The sequence below is a fragment of the Plutella xylostella genome, chromosome 10 (assembly GCF_932276165.1).
Source record: "Plutella xylostella chromosome 10, ilPluXylo3.1, whole genome shotgun sequence".
In the NCBI taxonomy this organism is placed as follows: Eukaryota; Metazoa; Arthropoda; class Insecta; order Lepidoptera; family Plutellidae; genus Plutella; species Plutella xylostella.
In genome coordinates this window covers 8,853,268-8,878,079 of record NC_063990.1, presented here as the reverse complement: position 1 = coordinate 8,878,079, position 24,812 = coordinate 8,853,268, and the positions used below count along the sequence as shown (strand labels likewise).

General features: G+C 38.6%; 2 protein-coding genes across 2 annotated transcripts; one reads left to right on the top strand and one right to left on the bottom strand.

The window, feature by feature from the left end:
• Nucleotides 1-90: 90 nt before the first annotated feature.
• Nucleotides 91-1,691, top strand: LOC105391510 (peroxisomal membrane protein 2). The gene is made up of 4 exons (XM_011562990.3): nucleotides 91-327; nucleotides 658-750; nucleotides 895-1,180; nucleotides 1,314-1,691. Exons 1-4 carry the CDS (start codon nucleotides 239-241, stop codon nucleotides 1,419-1,421), a joined length of 576 nt encoding a protein of 191 aa, XP_011561292.1. The 5' UTR covers nucleotides 91-238; the 3' UTR covers nucleotides 1,422-1,691.
• On the bottom strand, nucleotides 1,682-14,857 carry LOC105391511 (serine/arginine repetitive matrix protein 2). Its single transcript, XM_048623356.1, has 11 exons — nucleotides 14,157-14,857; nucleotides 13,314-13,529; nucleotides 12,900-12,959; nucleotides 12,260-12,389; nucleotides 10,066-10,118; nucleotides 7,557-9,716; nucleotides 7,205-7,294; nucleotides 6,800-6,829; nucleotides 5,997-6,092; nucleotides 3,768-4,182; nucleotides 1,682-3,115 (listed from the first exon to the last, which is right to left on the bottom strand). The coding sequence occupies exons 1-10, from the start codon at nucleotides 14,486-14,488 to the stop codon at nucleotides 4,056-4,058; spliced, it is 3,294 nt and encodes a 1,097-aa protein (XP_048479313.1). The 5' UTR covers nucleotides 14,489-14,857; the 3' UTR covers nucleotides 1,682-3,115; nucleotides 3,768-4,055.
• Between the last annotated feature and the right edge of the window lie 9,955 nt (nucleotides 14,858-24,812).

Below are 24,812 nucleotides of genomic sequence, written 5' to 3'. Positions count from 1 at the left end.
CGGTTTACAATATATCGTCGGAAAATATCGATATATTTATAAAAATATATCGATACATCGATATTATTTCGACATCCCTAGCACTGTGCACTTGTTTTTTAAAACTTGATAACTTTTTGTTATCTTTTATCAATTTTGAGTTATCTTTTGCATATTTTAGCTCTCTTTATCCGCGATCGTCACGTACCTTAACCTAATACATTTAAATAATTAAAAGTTTCTCTAGCTCATTGAAATCATGTCGCTATCAAAACCAGTTATGAACTTATTGGTGTCATATTTGCAAAACTTATATTTACATCCTATTAAAACAAAATCTATAACAAGGTAAGTGTTATTTAGTATTTACTTAAAACAGACTACTCGGCAAAAATACTACGACTATCGACTAATGTGTAGGTATTAAAGAAAAGGTTAATCAACTTTTCACTACAGTCCTATAATATTGTAGGAGCAAAGGTCACAGTCTATTGTTTTGATTAACGGGCACTTATGAGATGCATTTTACCTGTTTGTACATTATAATTAAAGTAAGACAATGCCAGCTGCTGAAAACAAGGCATAATTATTAATTTTTAAATTGATAAGGTCAGGTTTTATTCTAATCTAATATTTAAGTTAAATTTATGTACTTACTAACTTACTTTTCCTTTCCAGCTGTGTTGTTGGAACTGCTGGCAGTATCGCATCGCAGCTGGTGGCAGGGCAGTCCCTAAAACTAGACCCCATAGTGGCATTCGGACTTTATGGGTAAGCAATATTAAGAAATCTGCTGCTTTGAAGACTCTTCCTCAAATGAAGTTGGATATACCTATGTATCTTATTAATCTGCAATCAAGTTAGAATACTGAACTCCTTTGAATTTATTTTAATTAGATATTTTTAATATTTCAGATTATTATTTGGAGGCACAGTTCCGCACTACTTCTACCAGCTGGTGGAATACTTGTTCCCTCATGGTGAAGTAGCATTTCCTCTTGCCAAGAAGATGATATTTGAAAGACTGATATTTTCGCCCATAATGCAGGCATTTTCACTGTATACTTTAGCCAGGTTTGAAGGAAAGCCTCATGTGATAGCCGTGAAGCAGCTGTTCGCACTGTACTGGCCCATTCTACAGGCCAACTGGAAATGGCTGACTATCTTCCAAGTTATTAATATGGCTGTGATTCCTCCAGAAGTAAGTTAATTTTAATTTGGTATTGACAATATTAATTATTATAGTCAGCCAAGGCACATCCAATCTGCCTTGCAACATATTATTATGTCTTTTTAAAAATGTCTTAAAATAACATAAAATAATTTTGTTACAGCTCCGAGTTCTATTCATGAACTTAGTTGGTTTTGGATGGGTAATTTTTGTAGCTAGCATGAAACGGAAATCAGCTGCATCACAGAAGAAAAGATCCGAACAAGAATAAATTAAGCACACTTTTGTAAGTAAGAGAAAGCAGAATTATTAACAGTTAGGAAATGTTATAAAAAATATTATTTTTATGGTGAACGGTATTGTTAATAAGATGATAACATTCCTAGGATGGTAATTGTTAAATGTATACTATATAGTCCTTTCTTAGATAGCATTTATACACACTGTTAGGCACTTTTAAATTCTACAGGGAGGATTTTTTTATATTCCTGTGTACATATTTTTAAATGATGTTAAATAAAAACTATAAAGTTATGTTTGAGACCATGTTCTATATTTAACTTTGGTAATTCATTTCAGATTAAATTGCTTACATCATCAATTTTCATTTAAACATTAGGTAGGTTTTGGCAAAATAGGCTGTGAGTGCAGATACTAAACTGATAGTGCTATTCCCTTGCTGACACTTCTAGACAAATGAACTTACTATAAATGAGTATTAATACTATGCATACAGTCCTCAAATAATATAACTACTTGCGTGCACAATCACCATTCATAATCTATTAGCAGAAGCAGTACCATACAAGTACTATGGACGCATCATATGGCACTGGTTCCGAAACTCAGATTCTGACGTTCTAGGGTGGTCCCACTTATTCTATTTTGTATTTCTATGGAAATAGTGGGATACACCCTTATATGCAGATCAGTGCTTTAGCGAGCAGGTAGGTTATGTATGCCATAAAATATTAAATAGTTGTGATTTCAATATTGACTTTGAACCAAAATGATGATTAATTGATTTCTCAGTAAACAGTTCTCTTAAATAGTAACAATAAATACTTATGTAGGTAAAATTAAATCCAACTTTAATCTAGCTGTCAAATAAATATATTGCACTTATTCTACACATTTTATAAATATTATACCTAAAGACTAGAGTATTTTGTTATTTTAATCACAATCGCACTAACGAGCAAAAATCCGACTAGAAAACGATGACTGATAAAACGTTTAAATAAAATTATGTAGATTCATCACATAAATATGAGAAATTGCTCGCCAGTACATAAATTAAATAAATTAGTAATCCGTAAATAATATAAATAAAATTATCAACAAAAAAGTCATGTATAATTTTAAATTAATCGAGTATTGGAATGTTTCAATAACTAGACTAGAAACTGTTTATTACAAACAAAAAACCGAGCACAACAATAGTTTAGCAAGGAGAAGTAAATATTTTTCTTAAATAAATTAGATAAGTATACCAAGCAAAACTTTTACTAAACTTAACCCTATCAATAAATAGCATGCAGATTGCTTAGCTGATTTTTGAACTATGCACTGTCAGATTTTCATTGCATTGTATGTAAGTATTTAACTCAACTTAGATTAATGTTATTTAAATTATTACTACTGTCTCTGAATTAAACTCACTTTCGGCAAATTTAGAAGATGTATCTAACATTTGGCGGTCTAATATTTCTATTAAACCTCGCCCCATTTAAAAAAAAAGATTGCGACAGATTAAATTGAGTTATGCCTTGAGTAAAGGGCAATGTGAACTCGTACTATTAAAACTCCTTTCAATATTGAAGAGCTCTAACATATACCTAAAGAATTTAATATTGTCTGGCTTTCCCAACTTTTACACGCATAAAAAGCCGAAATCTTGGAGATATAGATGTAAAATGTTATCGGCAAACGCATTGACTAGAAAATTTCCTAACAAACTGTTAACTTATAATTAGAGATGCCACGAATATTCGGCAACTATTCGGTATTCGGCCTATTCGGCCAGTTTTTTCAGTATTCGGTATTCGGCCGAATAGTGCGTACTATTCGGGCCGAATACCGAATAGTAAATCATGTAAAAAATTACTTGTTATTTTAATCAAAATTGTGTATTTATTTCCAAATCACAACATTTTAGTACTTAAAATTAATCAGTAGTAAGTTGTGCTGGATAAAAACGAGCATTTCAGCATTTTTTGGTAGCCCACGATTGCGCTTTTCATTGTAACCATCCTCAGAAAATAACCTCTCACTATAAACGCTACTTCCAGGTGAAGAAAGAAATTTTTTTGCAAATTTCAAAAGGTTCGGGTTTTGTTTTTCTGTTTGCTGACCACCACTTGTAAGGATCGGCCATCCGATCTAGGCGAACTATTATCAAATAAAAATTCAACTCGTTTGCCACAGCATTGTGCCTCCTAATAATTAGCATTTCTCATATAATCTGTAGCGACTTCTTCAAAGCAGTTCCAGGAAGAAAAAAAACTAGTTGTAGCGCCGAATATTCGGCGGCCGAATATTCGACGCTTCGGCCGGCAGCGTCGCCGAATATTCGGTATTCGGTATTCGGCCAATTCACTATTCGTGGCAACACTACTTATAATCTCAACGTCTCTCAATTTAGAGCTCTTCTTATCAACTACAAACTATACCTTCTAGATCAAATCCCAAAGTGAATCCAAACGCTGTATAAATATATAGCGCTAATTGGGGAGGAAATCGCAAAGCTAATTCCAGATGTCACCACTGTCGAGTAGGCCCGATTCCCCAGTTCTTATTGGTTGGTTCAGTTGCATTTTTTTCTACCCAACATTGTGATTGATCAGAACTCGATAGTACTGTCAAAGTTTCACATGGTTTTCTTCCCCATTGTAGCGCTATACTTCTATTCTTCGGCAGCGTTGGGTGCCGGGGACTTGGTCCAGCTTCTCTCGGAGCGTGTTGAGTAGGAGCTGGCGCTTGATGCGGATGACGGCGTCGGCCGGTGGTACGGGATCGGGCGCTTGCGGGCACTGTTGCGTGTTAATGTGTTAGTTGTATGAAGAGGGTTAGTGGACAAGGTTGTTAGCGGTTGCAAATGAAAGTTTTGGTAGTTAAGTTGGTAGGTATGAAGTAGAGTTAGATATGTTTATAAATGAGTATTAGTTTAAGTAAAGAGATGGATTTTAGTAAGTATAAAGCAAAGTGGATTTATAGCTTACCTTGATAACATGCGCAATAAAAAAAAGTCTGAAATATAGCATCTAGGATTACCATGCAGCTTAAAAATAGCGAAATAAAAAAAAACGAAAACAGTAAATGTTTTACAAATAGCTTTTATTTCGTAAAACATTCTACATTGGTGGAAACGGAAACACTATTGGAACTAAACAAGTCCTTTATACAATATCTAAGACGGGCGTCCATCACTTTTAACTTAATTATTTTGTAAAAATACTACTTCATTTCACAAAACTCTAGTAATAGTAATCTTCTTTTTTCGGCTTCTTTCTAACATACTTGTATTTTTTTTGCGTTGGCGAATACTTTAAATCTATTGCCGATGCGCTATGGAGAAGAAAATGTAATAGTTTAGTATAATTTAATGTATACTGTGGGACTAAAGTTATTCTCTATCTTAGTAGCACACCTTTGTACTATTGCTAAAGTGTTAGACGCACGCTATGGTCAAAATTACAGTCTTCAAAGACCGATTGCGTTGTATGTCAACATAAAATTGGTAAGCTAAACTAAAATTCATCATTAAATGCATAAAAAACTTATATTCAAAATTCACAATCAATCGGTCTCCGAAAACGCAAGCGTTGTGGTGGTGAAAATGTAATAATAGATTGTCATTAAAATAATGGCAATTTGTTTCTAAGTTAGTATTAAATAATACATAATGCTTATACTAAAACTGCTTGTTCACACGAATCACGGCACTAATCGGAGCTACTGGTGCTGTCCGAGCTGGACTTTCGAGTTTTTTTTCTATAAAAAAAGAAAACAAAAAATACAAATGATAAAATAATGAAAAAAAAACATAACTGTATATGGTGGCAATCATGTAATGTGTCAGTAGGCAGGATAATGATTATGGATAATCTTACTTATTTTTATACTACTCACGATATCTGAAATGATAATGGATATTTTAACAACCACGTATCTGAAACTTATATGATGCCACCATATACAAGGATTTAAATGAAAAATGCAGCCCAACTAATATTAGCATCGTCAAGCGCACACAACACGGTGTTATATACACATCTATAAAAAAAACTGGTATAAAAATTGTATTGTCATCTACACACACTCCACTCAGCGAACTACTTGTTAGGGTACCCGATTTAGAAGCTTTTGACTTGTGTAACGTGGATAGCGCTTAGTAAGTATGAACATCAATAGATAAGTAGTTTGGGAAACTGTTTTTATGTTTATAGGTACCTATTTAATCTTGATCATTGTGAAATATTCATTCAGTATTTCAGAAGTTAAGGTAAGTGTAGTTTTAATTTTGGTATAAATTTACGATTATTTAATGATGTCATCACAGTTACAGTACAAATAATTAAAATATTTAAGCATGCTATGTTTGTAGAGAGACTGAAAGTTACGTGAAAATCACGTCTCAAATCCTAGCCTTACAACCTAACTTGAAGGCCAGGTAATGTATAATATAATTATGTAGTATTTATCCAATATTTACAATAGATCAAACCCTCTAATTCTTTAGATATGTAGTATTAATCCGCTATTCCCAGCAGTTCAATTCATTTGCTCATACTATTCCTACGCCACCGGCGCTACACAAGTCACAAGCCCGGGCGGCCGTGGACACCTGGTGATGCGGCGCCGGTCCAGGAACGAGGGCGACCCGGCGCGCCGCGGGATGGACGGCGAGCGCGACGACCGAGCACTGGGCGCCGCGCACCCGCTAGCAACCAGCATTGTCAACTTACTAGGCTTGTTATGAATTAAACTCTGACTCATCATAATCTTGACAATCGACAAATAATTGTAAAATTTTACGTTGAATATAATATATTTCTAATTAGACTTGACAGTCGCCTTTTCTTTCATCGTCGTGTGAGAGAAGTCAGGTACACTTATTTAGATGAATGCCTGTAAAGAGCCTCCTTGAGTGATGTATCAACTGTACTTTATTCTTTTATCCGGCCCACCCTTGGCAGGCAGTGTCTATCTACTATTCTGACTGACTAATACGTTCACCAATATCGAGGTAGACGCACTGTTAGGTGCCTCTTTAATATGAAAATTGAATAACAGTGCAGTGTAGAAGGTAAACATCGTAAGGAAACCTTTGCAAAGTGTGGATTTTTAGAAGGAAATTAAGAAGAGCCTATATCTATTACACAAAAGACAACATTTATTTATCAACACTGGATTAGGTTTCGTGCCCGTAATTTGAGTACGTGTCACCATGCTCAATTACTCATCACAAAAAACCTACCAATTACCTAATGGTAGGTATGGACGAATACTTACAAGCCTCATTTTCTGCTATACCTAATTAAAATTATATCTTTTTAGCATAATACTTTTTGTTTCTTAAAATAGCGGGGAATTCCCTACACTAATCCGCAAAAAAAAATAACTCCAATATCATCCCGAGTTACTTACACATAGTCATCGTAAACCCCAGTCATAGTTCTAAACCAGATTAATATACAGTATACCATAATATACACCCACCAACAAAATATACAGTTACGTACGCAGAGTGTGGATTACGGGCGTGTCGTTATTGATTGGGTCGTTTCAGTTGTTAATTTGCGGAAAAAGAATTGAAAAGTACAAGTTAATTATCATTACAGAAATAGTAGGTATTTCGAAAATAAAATAATAACTGATTAGTAGGTTGGCGATATAGGCAAATAATAATAGATAGCAATAATAGAAGATAGAAATTTATAAAGATTACTGAATAACTTTGAATCCAAAGACAATCAAATCACCGAACATTTGCCTATATCGACACCCACTCAACTGTCGACTCTCCATCACAGAACACAAGGTATATTTTACCTCGAGGAGCGCGTAGAGCGAGACGAACTGCGCGAGTAACGAGACGAGCTGCGACTGCTGTACGAGCTGGAGCGAGAGGAGCGAGAACGCCTGCAAGGGGAAATAGTTTTTATAATAGGTAAGCTAAGGTTGAGTTTTTGTTGGAAGAAAGTTATATCTAAAGCGCCTCTAACGGATATTTATAGAATCTAACCTAGTACACAATTTAACGTTTTTATTAGCTTTTTATAAAATTAATTTGATTAATATCTTACCATCGACTGAAATAGAGTGAATTGAACTATTAAAAATGTACTCTATACTCGATTGATATAATTTGTTATAACATAAAAAAATTGGAATATTTACTTACCTTGAAGAAGAATAAGAGCGTGAGCGTGACCTGGAAGACCTGGAGCGAGACCGGGACCGCGACCTTGACGATCCGCGCTTTGACCTTGACTTCGACCTTGACCTAGACCGCGACCGAGACCAACTGCGAGCCCGAGTCTTCTTCGGCGACGCTTTAGCCACACTCCGCTCTGGCGACGCACTCTTCTTAGCGTCTTTTTTAGCTGGACTCTTAGCCTTTTCCACCTCTTTCTTAGGTTCCGGTTTGGGCTCTGGACTCTTCTGTTTCTCCTTGACTATGACAACGTCGGGGCTTTCGCTGCGTTTGTTCTTTGGAGACTCACTGCGATCGGCTTGCGATGTGGACGGGCCTTCCTCCTCGGTCCTTCTCCGCTGTATCTGCGCTTTGGCCATCTGAGTCAGCTTCACCTTGAGACGGCTCAGCTCCTGCATGTCAAGGTCATCCTGGCGAACTCGCTCGTCCATCTTTAAAAAGTCTCCGTCAGAACCGTCGTCATCATTGTCACTTGACGAGTCCTGCATGCACACAGTTTTAGGTTTGTAGTTTTCCACCTTCGCCTTCTTCTGTTTAGGGTGCAAGTCCGAGGGGGATTTAATGTACTTGCGCTTGTCTTTATCTGGTAGTTTCTCTATGATGTCTCGGTACCGCTCGGGGCTGCGACGCGCGGGCGAGTAGCTTAGGCTAGATGTGCTACGGGACTTAGAGCGGTCCTTCTCTCTCTCATCGCTTCTCTTATGCTCTTTTGGTGAGGAGGATCGCCTGTCTCTTTTCTTCTTAGGGGAATCAGGCTTTAGCTCCTTCTTTGAGATCTTTCTGGAAGCGCTCCTTGATCTGGAGCGGCTGGGCGACGGGCGGCGTCGCTTTTCTTCTGGAGATTCGGATTTCTTGCGGGAGCGAGACGTTTTGCTCTCAACAGTCTTGGATTTAGACCGATTCTGTCGCTTTCCTTTCGGTGGCGGGGAGTCTTTCCTCTTGTGCTCTGGCGAGGGGCTTCTACGCCTTTGTGGTGATGGACTCCGCTCTTTGTAGTACCGCAGTTTGTTTTTGTCTTTAGCCGGCGGAGGCTCGGCATCGGATTCTGACGACGGTGATCGCCTGGATTTGGATTTGTATTTTTCCGGTTCTTTGCGAGTTGGTTCTTTCACAATGTGTCTGTTATTGGACCGGTCCCTGCGGTCGGGCGAGTCGCCCCGCCCACGGGACGCGCTCCGCTCTCTCCGCCGTGGGGGCTCGTCATCGCTATATCTATCTCTCTCCCTCCTTTTCGGAGGTTCGTCAACATAACGCTTGTTGTTTCTTTCGTCTTTTTCTTTTCTATACTCCTCGGTGCGTCTCTTAGGCGATTCACTACGTCTTGGCCTTTCCGGGCTGTGTCTGCGGTGTCTGTCGTCATTGGTATACTCGACCTTGTTGTAGTACGTGCCTCTGACTTCGTCCCGTCGCCTGTAGTCGGAGGAGGGGCTGCGGCGTCGTTTCTTGTCCGGTGGTGGAGAGGAACTATCATCTCGGTTGTTCTTTTTCCCTCTCTTCTCAACTCTTTTAGCCCCTTCATCGTCGGACGGCGACGGCTCGCGTTGCTGTCGCTTTCCTTTGTTTCTGTCGGGGGAAGGTTCACGTTTTTTATTGTCTATTTTGGTTACGAACGAGCGCCGCGCGTATTCGGGCGAGGAGTCTTTGCGAGCGCCTCTAGAGACGCTGCGGTCGGTGCGCCTTTTCACATTATTCCTTGAGACGCTACGGTCGTTGCGCTGCCTGGATCTGCTCCGATCCTCGCGTTTCCTCGACCGGCTGCGGTCGTTTCTCTTCCTGGAGACGCTTCGATCGTCTCTCTTCCTCGACCGACTGCGGTCGTCTCTTTTCCTCGATCGACTGCGGTCATCTCTTTTCCTAGAGCGACTGCGATCATTTCGCTTTCGGGAGCGACTACGCTCATCCCTTTTTCTGGAGCGACTGCGGTCGTCCCGTGTCCTGGACTCGCTGCGGTCGCGCCGGCGCTCGGGGCGGGAGATTCTGGCTACTTCCTCGCGCTTGTCATTCTTCCCTTTATTCCTGTCATAGTTGTTGTCTCTGTCCCGCTCTTTGCCCCTGTAATTATTGTCGTCGTCCTGCTCAGGTCTGCGGTCGCGGTCTTTAGCCGTCTTCTTATTCTTCACCGGTGAACTGAAAAGTATAATAGTTGTAGTTAGTAGTTGATATTTATAAATAATGAATAATAACAATTATCTAACATTGTACGCGTACAACCTTGCCATAAATCAACAGATCAATATTTAAACAGATGTTGTTTACAGGTGTTTAGTCACAAGTAAACCCCAATGTTAATGTAGGTATACAATGAAAACTGAATTGATGAAATTATGGTCAAACAGTATAGTCGGCGACTTTTAGATAACTTGGCCAATTTGTTACAATTTATAATAGTTGAGTGACGCATGGGAATTATTTACATATTTTACTGTAGTACCTACTATTTGTCTTGTAGGTTTAAAAATATGAGTATTTATCTCACCTGTCGCGACTACTTGCGTTGCTGCTGTCTCGACGCACGCCGCTCGGCTTTTTCTATCGAGTTGAATAAAGAGACATGTTAAAATCTAACGTTGGAATAAGGGACGAATATCGAACACCAGTGCCAATAAAAAAATCTAAGTGGTAATGGCAACTAAAGATTGTACTAAATATAAAGGAAATCCTTCATCGCCTTTTCAATTATTATCCAAGAGTTAAGAGAGAGAAAACAATACTATATTTTGTATGATTAATAGCTTCCTTCGCACTGACTAGTTAAAGTTTAACTGAAGGATAAAAATCATGCTGTCACTCTCAGAAATTAGGTTTTAGATAAGGATACCATGATTTTCATCACACAGATAACTTTTATCCAGACATAGTGAAAAAGTGGTTTCCTGTTTAAGTTTATAATGAAGAAAGAAAAATAATGATCAATAACTGAATTAATTTTTACTGTATCAGACTGATGAAGAATTTCAAAAAGAAAATAAAATAAAATATTCACTGGAAATACATCATGCACAGGTACTATCGTAATATGGATCTTTAAAATAACATACAAAGACATAACATAAAATATTTCAACACAAAATAATTACAGTAAGCTAACAAATGGAAGCAAGATTAAATAAATACATAAAATAAACATATCCGTTTATCCTATCCATAACATTCTCAAAGAGAATCCAAAATAAAACTCAACATAAAAGGGGTAGTAATTCAACACAGAATGTTCTTGGCACCAGTGCTTGCCTCCTTCAAGGTTCTATGTTTAGTAACACATGTATAAGTTATGTAAGTAAATGCATAGAATACATAATGTAAGTACACAATAAAACAAATGAGTAAACACCGATGGCACGTACCTTCTTCGACTAACGGTGTTGGTACAGAATACCATCAAAAGATGTTCATCCTTAACAAGTTTTGGGTAAAGTGAGAAGAGGGAGAATGTTATGGATTAGTCAAGAGTTTCACAACCATACATCAATCAATTGTGGACGCTGCTGCACAGGACGTGTGACACAGAATCGTTCGACAGCCGTGTGCGTGTCTATAGTACGACTTTTTTAATTAAAAGACGTACTTTAGTTCCAAGTATACCAGCTTAGTCACACGTCGCGCGCAAGCAAGGATATATCACCATTGTCATAAGAGGATATACAAGCCCATGCATGTCAATAGACACACTGCCACCCAAAACTAAACTAAAATTACAGAGTTAGTCGCAAAATATATACCCCAGTACAACTTTTTAGTATCTCTCCTAACATAAGTGTTCTTACTGAGTGTGATTGTTTTGTGATATACTTACAGTAAACGTTATTTCTTCAGATAAAGATGGCTATCCTATGAAATGATGCACAGTTAAACAGATCATTTTTACTGGCTAATTCTTTTATTTACAGAAGATTAAAATAAAAGTGAAACAATAAAATAAGGAGTCACATTTCATTTATATTCTAACCCGATAGTGAGGCCAATTGGTAGTAGTCTAATGCATGTCGATGTATGGGTTTAAATAAATCAGCTATAATAGAGGAAGCAGTTGAGGCAAATGGACCATAGTCATCTATAGTAGTAATTGTAATATGAGACACGTCTAGTGAAGAAATGTAGGAGGGGCTATGTCGTGTTATCGCACACAAATCGAGCATCTAGATGTGCTAGAGAAGGGAGGTCAGACCTAAGAATATGGTTCATGTAGTTCATCGTGATGAAAAGAAAAAAGAAAGCAATGTGCAGATGCAATGGTAGCCCTCGGAAATAGTCCCAGTTGATGAGTCTACAGGATAGGTTCTTACTTTGTGGATATTGATGTTTTTACATCCCCAAGTCGCTCTAGCCAGTTCAAAGGATAGTTGTAATGACAAAAAAGAATCTTACGATGTAAAAAATCAACTGTGAATAATAATTGCAATCATTGCGTTAGGTTTACTATTAACTCATTTTCGAAGACTACGCATCGATATTTGAACAAATGGGTTGCTAACTTAATTTTGAAGGCTGTTATTCAAGTATTAGGAAATTATTAAGTAAATATATGATTTAATTAATTCAATTTATAATGTAATAACCACGATACGTAGACTTGAAAATCGCTGGTTTGCAACGTGTACTAACAAACGCCCTACCAGTGTCGGCAAACACTCTCGGCCAACATACTGGCTGGAAACTAATGAGGTTATTACCTTTTTCTTCTTCTTCTGGCGTTCGTCGTTGGAGCTGCCGCTGTCGGAGTCCTGAGACGCTTCGGAACTGCTGTCTGAGTCACTGTCTACGGATTTCGAACGCTTCTTCTTCTTCTTGGAGCCGTCTTGTCTATGGAAAGATGAAGGATTTGTTAACTTAGTATTTAAAAAAACCTTTTTTAAATATTTAATACAAATTACCAGATGAAACTAGTTACTAAAGTAAGCTCTAGTGTTAGTGTGTATGAAAAGTAGAGATATAGAAGTATTCGAGTACATAAACGTGAATCCTAGGTATGTTTATATGTTGAATAATTTTTCAAGTATTTGAATAGAGAATTAGAAGGAATTCATAAAATGTAATGGTACAAATTGTTACCCGATTGTTACAAGTCTCTCCAACATTCTTTTTGCGCTGTAAATATTTGCCGATTAGACCAAGGTAAGATAAACGTTTAATTTATTAAACATCATTCACGCTACATTATATTTTTGTACTATTAACTACTTGCCTTTTTGAGATAAGTCGACGCATAACCTGTCTGGATTTAAATATAATCCATGAGTTGAGTTTTACTTGAACTGTTCCAAAATAATTGCAAAACAAAATTAAAAATAATATTAAAAAAATGGTACGCACTTTTCCTTTTTATTCTTCTTCGACTTTTTCTTTTTGGACTTCTTGCCTTCGGGAGACGCGCTGCCAACAAAATAAAAACGTGTTAAAAGCTTATAAAAGGCAGCCGATAGGGTCTGGATGAGGAAGGCTAACTACCTCATGAATATGCATGCATCGCTGGTTAAGTACCTATTATAAATAATACATTTTTGACAACAGATAGTGAATCCCAGAACAGCAATGTGTGATCCATTGCATCTCGTGTGATGAAGCATTCTACGGGCGCTCGCTTTGACCTTAGATAGACGGACAGTTGGAATTAGAATAGCTGAGCACAGAGTGTTGCTTTGCTTCCTAGGAGGGACGTACGTCCAGCAGTGGACAATTACTGGCTATTCACCACAATGACAGTCCTCAACTAAAAATAACCCTCACCTGCGCTTCTTCTTCTTCTTGCTCGCCGTGTTGTTCCGCTCCTCGCGCTCGCGACTCGGGGTCCTCACTAGCGGGTAGCGCTGCGCCTCCTCTCGCGCGCGCCGCTCGGGGTCGAAGCTGGAGCCCTCGACGAAGCGAGATGAGATCCCGAACGCATCGCGAAGGCGGGCGTTCTTCTCCTGTTGAGCTTCAGCCACCGCGTGGGTCTCGCGGACACTGGAATTGTAGGATGTTGTAAAGCGCTTGTTTTATGTGCCTTGGTAGTTTGGTAGAATGTGGTGGTATTTGGAATGGCTAGCCGTTTAGCGGTAAGGGCGATTGGGATGTTATTTTGTTCCGTGATTGGAGTCATCGTGGCTGATCTGAACCTACATATTTGCGTTATAATGGCAGATCATAATTTGAAGAAAAGGAATGATTTTATAAGATGTTTGTGTTGAATCTGTGGTTGATCCGATCAATGTTAGCAAACAATCTGAGTGAATGCCGCATGATAACTTTGTAATTTGGACGATCTTTTGATGTAGGAGGTACTTATCATTTAGTTCGATGATATTTACCTGAAGCAGCACTAACGTGCGCTAGAATATGGGAAACATTAAACATAATTTAGAATAACGTAAAACTCTCGATCGGTGCCTATAAAAGTCACCGACTGAACAGTTGGCATGCCTTATTACTCAATTTATGCGCTAAAAGAAGTAAACCACAAAGCAATTTACGACATCCCAAGTAAAAGCCACGTCGTATAATATATTATACGCTCAACAGTTGACCTTTGCGAGGCGGCTATGCTACATGTACTTAGGTATATGTAATAGTAAATCAATAAACAGTGCGCACCTAATGACGGATCGCATCGACTTCCTCTCCTCGTTGGAGAGACAGACCTGCAATTCGTCACTTAGCGGTCGCTCCGTGCTGGAGCAGGCGCAGCGGCAGCAGCACGGGGGCCGCAGCGAGGCGAGCAACGAGCGCAGCGCGGGCTCGAGCTGCGCCAGCGGGGGCGCGGGGGGCGTGGGGGGCGCGGGGTCGGGGGGCGGCGGGGGCGCCTCCAGCGAGGACGCGCGCCCCCGCCGCGCCGACACCGCCTGGAACGTGCCGCGCCACAGCCTCTCGAACACCACCCGATCGTTCTCGCGACGCGAAGCCCTACTCTGCACGCTCCTTTGCATCTTATCCTAACTTATGCTAATGGAAGACTTGGTTTCTTATAATTAGGTTTGTTTTTACTTAGAACTACATTGCGGATGATCCGCTGGAAGACGTTAAAACGTGATTTTCTTTGTTACTACATGAGCGGGCTTGAGTGCGCTCGCCGGCGGCGGCCCGGCAGCGCTACTGAGGCATCTTGTGTTTATGCAAGTATTGGCAAATTGTCCGGTCGGGGTATGTGGCATCCCGCTCGGGGGCGGGGGTGCGAGCGGGACGGCGAGGGAGGCTGGAGGCAGGAAGGCGACGCGCGCAGTCTGCGCAAACAGACATCAAGCAATCTCCGGCGGAGCCGCGGCCCGACACCCTCACCCTTTGTGCACAAATGAGGGCAGAATTAATTCCACTGCCTGCTCCGGGGGAAAAGCCTTGTTTCCATATTTTTTTAATGAATCATGTTGCGAATATTTTCTCGACTCGCCAACAATGAACCTAATAAGAATATGCTACTGCTACAGATTTAACGTTTGGGAGCAAATTTTCTTGTCGGAAAATTCTAGCTTCGTTCAATTTCATCATACTTATGTTTAATCAACGTGCGATATGAAAGGATGAGATATTATTATTAAACATTTATTTTCAGATATAACATCCATAGATATGAAATAGGTGGTAGGAAGACAAATGGATTCGTGATTTAGTAAGCATTTCGGCGCGCCCTGCACTTGTGGGGAATGACTGTCTGTAGTCACGCGAGATGTAGCTATTGCGTGTTTGCTTACAGTGGTATATGTGTCAGTGTCGTATGTGACACAGTGACATGCCATTCTTCACTTCATGTAAATGAAATCCCCGCATTCAGGAAAACAATAAGCCGGAGTAAACAACAGCCACCTTATTTTTTTTGTATCTATATTTAGAGCAGTCAGGTTTCATTCTTAGTTATATTACTTACATCACATAATAATGTATCTTTCTTTAGTGAACGAGGCTACTTATTGATGTTGATTCTGAAGGCAGAAATTCTAATTTTAACGCTGTCAAACTAAAAAAATTGCTAGCATAAAATGACATTTACGGAAACAATCATAGAGTCGAATTTTAAACAAAGAAATTAAGGTTTTGACGTCTCTAAATTTAAAATTTCCGCCTTCAGAATCGATATCATTGTCGCAACTAATTTGACGTTATAAAACCTCAAAGGTTTTCCCGTTTACATTGCAATAAACTAAAATATTTTGGGACTTTCATCAGTAAAATTATGCTATTTCCTGTCTTTCAATTAAGATCTAAAGAAACATAATAAGAAACTTCATATCTGATGATACCAATTACTAAAAGCTAGCAGCTAGTTCAGTATAAATGAAAAATTCACGAAGTTTTAGTTAAAACCATAGACAATACAAATGCACCGCCACGTCCGCCGGTAATTATAAACAAACATGGCTGCCTAACTATATCCGCGTTAATGTGGGGCATCTTGTGGGCACATAACGACGCGAAATTTGTTTTGGCAGAGCTATGTGGCCCCATTAGTCCGTTCCGGCGTTTCCACGCTACACTAAAACTGACGTTTATGACAAGGAAATTATTCTAATTAAATACGCCGCTTAACGGGCTGTCTCTAAAATAATATATGGTCGTTGAGTTACGATATTGTCTTTGCAAAAAAAAAAGTTGCCAGAAATAAATCACTAGCACACACAAGGTAGCTAGGAGAAAGTCCAGTTTGGAGTTGTCTTTGTGGAAATTTTCTTTACAATTTTTGTATGGATTTCAATGAGAAAACGAATTTATCTCAGGTATTTGGATATGTTAAACGGCACAGCGACCGTGTCGGTGTTTTTTGCTTATACAAAATCTTCAATTAAAGTACCCAATTATAGGTATCCACCAAAATGAAAACCTAATTGGGTTAATGAGAAACGAACAACGACCGTCAGTGATTCCCTTTCCGATAGCGAATCAATCCACTTAGCGACACAGCGCAATTTGCTATCCTAGCTTAAATAAGTCGAAAGGAAAAACTTTGTTTACAACAGTTACATAACGAAAGTCTTTCCCAACATGCAAGAAGACGTAACACATTACGTTGAAATTGACCTGTTCTTTATTATTATTAACCTCCTGTGTGACATTAAAATCCAGCCACCCTTGCCAGATCGAGGGTGAGGACCGGTGACGTCATCGCACGATCGATATCCCCCACCCCACGCTACGGTCAAATGTATGAGGACGATGCACATTGCTCGCGTAACACAGTTCATGTTACCCAAGAGAGAATGTTGGCAGTCATTGGATACAATGTTTGTATTCGGTGTCGCTGGTAATGTTGAGGGTTGGCCCGCGGTACTGGGTGGATTTTCCTGAGTTTCGTTATGTTGAAGTATTATGTGACGTTATGTCAAGGGTGGATTAAAGTTGTAGGTCCGTGCTTTATATGGATGTATTTTATGTTTTAGAGGATTTTACTGTATGAAGTTAATGTATTGAAGTATTATCAAAATTGTTTAAAGTTAGTTCAAATACACAACAAATACTGCAAGTCAAAAATATAACTGATTTCAGAAACGATTTTCCTATTTCCCAACGTTAGAACCAACCGTATAATATAAAACATATTGATTTTATTTGCAATAAAACGCAGCGTACAAGTCAATGGTTTTATTTTCTAGCACAACCATAAAATCGACGTTCCGTTTAATTAAAGAAATGCCTGTACATTTCCCTGTACTCGTTAATTTTGAGAATCTGAATAATTGGATAATCATTTACTGACCAACCCAAGGAAATATTATTCAATCACCTTTGATATAACGATTGTGCCATGAATAAGCCATAGGACTCCATGACTTCTAGGCTTTATTTTAAGAGTAGAGTATATTAGAGAGAATGTAATGTAGAGAAAATATTTTCTTTAAAAGGGGCAACACAGTAAATTATGAATACGTATAGCATACCCATATACTTCAGGTTATCTTTCAGCTTGTTCATCTAACTATAAAGGTCATGTTCAGCGAAACATGAAAACCAATGAGCTGTGGAATAGATATCCATGTTTTGGCATAAACTTCGTTGCAGACGTAAATAAACAAAATAGAACCAACCGTCAACTGTTTCTATGTATTGTATAAGCTGAGCCTGACTTATATGCTTCAATGCTAGTTAGAGGTAAGTCATAAATAAGTGAGCCACCCCTGCATTTTAGATGTACTTTTGTAGACGTAGGTATGTGTTACTTACACACATAATTATGTATCCTAAATGCATTGTATTCATTTCAATAACGGTGATACGGCTCGCGACCTATCACGTGCAGTGGCGGCTGCACCTCAAGTGCGCCCGTGCAACGCACTACCATTTAAAAACCTTCTAAATATGTACCTTCCTTCTTCCTATACCATACTAGGTACGTGTAAAAAAACTTCACAAAAAATACCAATATAACAACCGTAATACCTACCCTAAACAGAAATTACATAAATCTGATTATCGTTACGAGTTAAATTAAATCGAGCTGGCCTATTTTGATTTCTACTGCGAAAGAATTAGATCTTATTTTTGCTTGAACAAAAACGGGCTCGTGCGCTCGGATTGTCGCACGGAGCGAGCTCCTACATGTAGTATGAAACAGGATGGAAATCGCCCGGCGCGTGAGACGGAAGATGCTCAGTACAAACTGTATGCAGTTCTAGGATAAATTCGTGCGCCGCACGCGACCGGAAAGTGCCGAAAGAATACGAATGACGCCACGGGACTCGGGAGTCGGGAGGCGCGCGGGCGGTGGCCTTGACCGGTGGCGTGACCTACGAACGATGCACTTGTCAACTTGTCATGTCATTGTCAGTTTCACCTTTCGCGCGCGAATACGTAATTAATTTGCTAATTACTTATTAACTAAGAAAGTAGTAAAGATTTCGTGAGTGTGTATGTGTGTGTGTGTGTGAGTGAAAATGAGTGCAAAATACAATATTGACTTCATAAAAAGCAATAGGACATTGCAAAATAGACTGGACATTAAAATCTGCTGGGCCGCCTAGCAGGCCTTTAGTGCAAAACAAAAAATGAAACTTATAAGTACCTACCTGAATTTTCAAAAGTGAAATGTTCAATAAAAAGAAATGGTTGGTTATGTGGATGTGAGAGACTAAATGCTTTATTTTGCTTTCCGTGTGTTGTTTTCGTTTCGGCGGAGAAGCTATTTCGCGTCAATAAATAAGGTAAAATATACTTATAATTGTAATAGTTAATCTATTTTTCTCCAAAAAATTACTAAACCCATAAAGTGCACCACCGGGTATCTGAGGCACCAGCCGCCACTGATCACGTGTACAAATATTCAGCGAAAAGCCGGCGACTCGCTTGCGGGTCACCTCTGACTACTTCTTCAGGGATAACAGTCGTGAGCATATGCAATGCATACATGTATTTTAATTAATTATTTATAGACAGAAACTCAGAATATTGTCATACTTCATTGCATGCTTGGTTAACAATAGAGGTTAGTTTACATGAATCAGATATTGTCAGGGGTGTGCTTGTTTTCTTGTAACGGGGTAAATACACGCACATACCGAATAACTACCGTGACACAATGTATTCCGAGCTAAAATATACACGAGATCCGATCGCGTTTGTTTCTGAATTAATTAAAGGTACAGTTAAATTTGCTTAGGGTTGATAGGGTTAAACAGCTGCCAGAAATATAGTATTGTGATAATTAGAGCGTTTGTTTGTATTGAAAAGTCCAGCATTTGATCATACAAAAACATAGAGAACATTATTTTATTATTGTAGGTTGGTAGGTAAGTAGGTGCTTGTAGATTTCATAATTTTGATTCTGCTACATTTTCTTATTACTATTATATAATATATATATAAAATATTAGATGATCGAAGAGAAAAATAGGCTACATTCAGGTATCTTCGTAGCTTGTTATAAGTCCTATCTATTTTAATTACGGAACGGTGGCGCATGCGCTTATAACCAGGCAACTAGCCAGCCAATCAATTAATTAGTCTGGAAAATCGATTCCACTATTGGACGCAGAACACACATAGCGTGTAGGTACCGGCTACTCAGAAACACATCTAGCGTGTAATCGAAAATGAAAATTGACGTGGACGTTTACAAATTGAGACATTCTCAAAGACAGCACTGAATGAAACATTGCCAAGAAATATCTCGCTTTCAACCCGGCGATAAATAACCGCAATTGAGATTGAACAAGCCGAGTGAGCGGGGCGAATCCAATAAATTTAAAGGTGAGATGAGGTTTTGTGCCGAAAGTCTATTGAAACTGTTGAGGTAATTCCACCTCTTTGCATAGTTAATGCGGGAATTTGCAAGACGTGTAGCCGCTGAAATATTCAATGGGTGCTCGCCTTTGCCGGGCGTAGTAACAAGGGGGGTAAATAAATAGGTAATAGTAGTACTCACGCGACCCTGCCGAACTCGTCCTTTGGCACATCCTTCTCGCTGCTGTCGGATATCTTCGCCCGGAACGCCGCCACCCGCGCCGCGATCTCCTCCTTCGGCAACCTGCGCAGCCACATCATCGACACACTCATTATTAAAAAGAAAAAATAATACTGGCCACTTAGAAAAAATAATGGAACAAACAAAATAGGAAGATATCGCGTGCCCGCTCCTTCGAAATTCAAATTTACGCGGGCGAGCAAAAACTCCGTGAAACACAAGCCTCTTTTCAGGCGTCTTGAGTCGACTGTCGCGCGGAAAACGGCTAGATGGAAATCTTAAAATACTGTTCGCGTTTATGTGAACAGGCGTCGTCGCGCGCGCACCTGCCATAGGTTAGGTAGGTACTACCTACCAATGCATGTCTCGGTTTGGTGCCACTGTAATCACGGCGAATTACTTTTGTAAAACTATAAAATAGCGCGATAAGCGCTGGTTGGCCGGCGAGCTTGGACTGGCGTGTGCTACGACGTGTGCCATTTAAATATGTAGAGAAAAATAGGGTGTTTTCGATCGATCGATCTGTGCTCGGGCGCAGCAGGGGTTGTCGCCCTCGCCGGGGCGCGTTACGATCCTTACAATAGAACGTATAGAAACCCTAGTTGCGTAGGGTGCACTTATCCTATTGTTCAAACTATCTAAATAACATGTCGTAAAGTATAATTTTGTTAAGTAGGGAATCGATAACAAGAGTTGACTGGACGTGTAGTCGATGGGGACAGGTTGATTTTATACGTTTCTGTTGAAAAACGTTGTTTTCATTTAGATTAGGATCTGTACAGACTACTATATTACGATTACCTAGGCGAATAGTAAACGGCCTGGCTTTAAGCAAAATAGAAAAACAACTGTGCTTAGTGAAGGTAGGCTAGGGAGTATTTTTCCGTACCTGATGAAAATACAGACTGGGGCATATACTATGTATTTTATTATCATCATAATATTTTATTATCAGTATAAACTGAAAAAACGTCAGATTTATTAGTTGATTTAGATGAAAAAAGGAACCCTTATAGGATCACTTTGCTGTCCGTCTGTCTGTTTGTCTGTCACCACCCTTTTTCTCATAAACGGGTAAATATATCAACCTGATATTTCGCATAGATATACAAATTTAGGTTATACCTTTTTTGGCATAAGATTTATTTGCCTAATCTCGTATTGCATAGTAACGTTTGGTCAAAGTCTCGTTTCGCCGAAAATCGTATGGCATAAATCTCGTTTAGTAAAATGTTGTTTCGCATAATATTGTTTAGCCTAATAATGGCATGGCCAAATCTTGATTAGTCTAATAATGCAATGACATAGTAGGTATAATATAAAGTAATAATATTCGAGATTTAACTTGGATGGGTCTTAGCGTAACTGGTGCCTTGTATGTGGAAAACGCTCCGCTCCGCTTCGCTGCGCTCCGCTTTGCTTTTGACGAAAATGTGCACCTAACACGCTCCTCCTCGCTTTGCTCGTCGTCGCACCTATCTTTAGGTTTCGATCCCATGGGGTTTAATGGCGTTTGTAATAATTATAATGGTCATTAACTTTCGATATTTTGATAATTCAATATCGTGATTTTCGGGATGTAGGAGAAAAATACCACAATTTGTACATTTTACATACTAAATAAATTATTTATTAAGATAATTTGAGCAAACGAGGCTTACGTGTTTCAAGATTGTGCCTAAATAGTTTTAGGCGAAACGAGCCTTATGCCACGACGTAAGACTTGGCAAATAGTCCAGTCAATAAATGACTCAAAATTAGGTGTAGAGTGCGTGAGCAGGTAACTAAGCGATTCCTTCAGAAACTTGTTCAGGGGGCTTAGGTTGTTGACATACCAAAAGTCCTGACTCCTAGGTGATGAGCGGGGGGGAGGAGGGGGGATAAAGGTACGAATTTTTGGTTTTTAGCTTATATTTCAGCTAATGAAATAAAGTTCTTAAAATTATCTAAAACTTTTATATCATATGTTTTTTTCTAATTCCTAACCGCTTTCGAGCTATTACCCTCGGAAAAAGTTGAAATTTACAAGAAAAATGTATTCATGTCAAAACATTCATAAACATTGCATCATATTGTCTAAACCTATTGATAAATGAAAAAAATGAATAGAAAGAAGTTGTAGATTTTTAAATTCCCTTTTAGAATATATATACATATGCTGGTTAATGTCCAACCCACCTAAAGGTACAGCTATTTTACTCACACTTAACCTTACTAATTCGGTGAGCTATGTCAGTGACTTTACCAAAATGCAAGTTTAAAATAGCTCTAACTTTAGGCGGGTTGGACATTGACCAGCATATGTAATATATTCTAAAAGGGAATAAAAAAATCTACAACTTCTTTCCTCTTCATTTTTTTCGTTTATGAATTGGTTAAGACAATATGATGCAATGTTTATGAATTTTTTGACATGAATACTTTTTCTTGTAAATTTCAATTTTTTCCGAGGGTAATAGCTCGAAAACGGTTAGTAATTAGAAAAAAACATATGATATAAAAGTTTTAGATAATTTTATGACCTCCATTTTAGTAGTTTATAATATTTGTCTCCGATGCACCGTTTTTGAGATATAAGCAAAAAACCAAAAATTCGTATCTTTATCCCCCCCTCCTCCCCCCCCGCTCATCACCTAGGAGTCAGGACTTTTGGTATGTTAACAACCTAAGCCCCCTGAACAAGTTTGTGAAGGAATCGCTGAGTTACCTGCTCACGCACTCTACACCTCATTCCTTGACTGGACTAAAAGTGATGATACGACCAAAAAAGTTTAGACCTTACAAGTTATGCGAAACGAGTTTTGGGCAATAAAGATTAGGCGAGATGAGGTGAACCCACAAATTTACGGCCCAAGTTGTAAAATAAGTATAAAAAAAAGTTTTTTAGGGGTAGCTCCCATACACATAAATTAATGATATTTTTTTTCTCTTGTTGTGATGGTGTGGGTTATCGTTTAAACTTTAAACCATTTTTTGATTCGGTGATTGGTTTACGAAATGTTAAGCTTCAAAGTATTAGACTCAGGCACCCCTCCCTTACTGGCTAAATGGCTGGTCCGAAAAATATTAAAAATTCATGGATGTAGTACATATGACGAAATTAAAAGGAAAACTATCTCAGGTAGGTTGACTTGTACGGAACCCTCAGTGCGCGAGTCCAACTCGCACTTACACTCTTTTTTGTATAATTAAATATTAATTATTTTCTTCATTTATGTAAATTTATTTTTTATACATAATATTTATGTGTTGGTTTGGGTGTTTGGTGCTAGATGCCGAATATTTTTTTTAATCTTTTCCAGAGGACTTTACATAAGGGAAATTCACACTGGTCTATTAAAAACATACAAAATAGAATACACCTGAAATTGGCACCATGGAAGAAAATATTACAAAAATAACTACTTATAAATAAAACAGTTAAAAAAGGCGACCTAATTGCTTAAAGGAATGTCAACCAAACCACCTTTGGATGGAAGAGTAAATTTTAAGGTAAGTACAGTCGTCGAAATATAATAGGCCCATTTGGACAGCTACACAAATTTGCTATTTACTCTTGATTAACTTGATGAAATACATAAAAAGACACATAATCTGGCTTATTATTTAATGGTCTAAAGGAAAATAATTTTTGATGCACCAAAAGTTACTTAGTGTTTAGATTTTTAATGATTTTGATTTGAAATTAGCTGTCACCCCATACATTTTGTAGATGTCCAAACGGGCCTATTATATTTCGACGATTGTAATCTATACTAGACAATTTTAACATAAATTATTGTATTTTATACCATTCTCTGTGAGGGTGTTAGTGCCTGCCTGCAACTCACTTGCACCCTCAAATTATACTCTTGTACATGTACATATCCCCTTAAGGTCTAAACTGCCTTTGTTAGCTTGCAGCATTTCCCTCGTGGTTCACACATCCAGAAGGCCTAACAGAGGGCTCAAGATGCAAGTCCAGACATGACAAGTCATTTGTAGACATTAGATTGGTGTGTGGAAGGTGGAAGGAACCCACAACAGTAAGGATCAGATCTTACCCATGACATCACCAACATCACTGTTCATCCAAATTCAACCAAATCATCAAATCCAATCCTTGATCCATTTATTAGAAATTATAAAACTAATGGTGAAGGTGGTGTAGGTACTTATAAATTATTGTTTGCTCAGTTAGGGAAGCCATAGCTTCATACCCCAGAGATATGCCATTTTAATTTACCAATTTCTATTCTATTCTATTCTCTGTGGGGGTTTCAGTACCTGCACCTGGCTCTCTCGAATGGAACCTTTGTGCATATACCCAAGGTCTAAACTGCCTTCTTAAGCTTGGACCATTTCCCACCACGCTGGTCCACTGCAGGTTGGTGGGTTCACATATCTAGATGTGCTAAATCTAGATATGCAGGTTTCCTCATAATGTTTTCCTTCACCGTAAGAGCGATGGTATACATTGTACTTAAATTCAGAAAAGAACTCATTGGTACATGTCAGCGCCGGGATTCGAACCCGCATCTCTGGCGTGAGAAGCAGGTGCTTAGCCGACTGAGCTACCACCGCTCTAAATTTACCAATTAGTTCTTTGGAATAAATTAGCAAGTACTATGTACCATCTCAAACACATAAAGTGAAGTAAAATGGTGTGAGGAAACCTGTGTAACTAGATTAAGCACTAGATATTATGCATATTATTATATCAGCACGGGTGGGAAATGGTCCTACCTTAGGAACGGTGTTTAGAGAGATATGCACAAAGATTCCATTCAAGAGAGGCTGGTGCAAGTGCTTACACCCAAACAGGGAATAGAAGAGACGATTTTTATGGACAAAAAAGATATAATAAGACTTACCCTTGATCCTCCAAA

What these genes read in the sequence shown, in the direction of transcription:
- LOC105391511 (XM_048623356.1), bottom strand. Translation starts at nt 14,488, where the DNA reads ATGCAAAGGAGCGTGCAGAGTAGGGCTTCGCGTCGCGAGAACGATCGG. An exon ending in AAGAAGAATAAAAAGGAAAA is followed by an intron (nt 12,390 to 12,899) that starts GTGCGTACCATT and finishes ATCTTTCCATAG; the next exon opens with ACAAGACGGCTCCAAGAAGA. An exon ending in GACCGGCGCCGCATCACCAG is followed by an intron (nt 4,183 to 5,996) that starts GTGTCCACGGCC and finishes AACACGCAACAG; the next exon opens with TGCCCGCAAGCGCCCGATCC.
- LOC105391510 (XM_011562990.3), top strand. Translation starts at nt 239, where the DNA reads ATGTCGCTATCAAAACCAGTTATGAACTTATTGGTGTCATATTTGCAA. An exon ending in AAAACAAAATCTATAACAAG is followed by an intron (nt 328 to 657) that starts GTAAGTGTTATT and finishes TTTCCTTTCCAG; the next exon opens with CTGTGTTGTTGGAACTGCTG. An exon ending in TGGCTGTGATTCCTCCAGAA is followed by an intron (nt 1,181 to 1,313) that starts GTAAGTTAATTT and finishes ATTTTGTTACAG; the next exon opens with CTCCGAGTTCTATTCATGAA.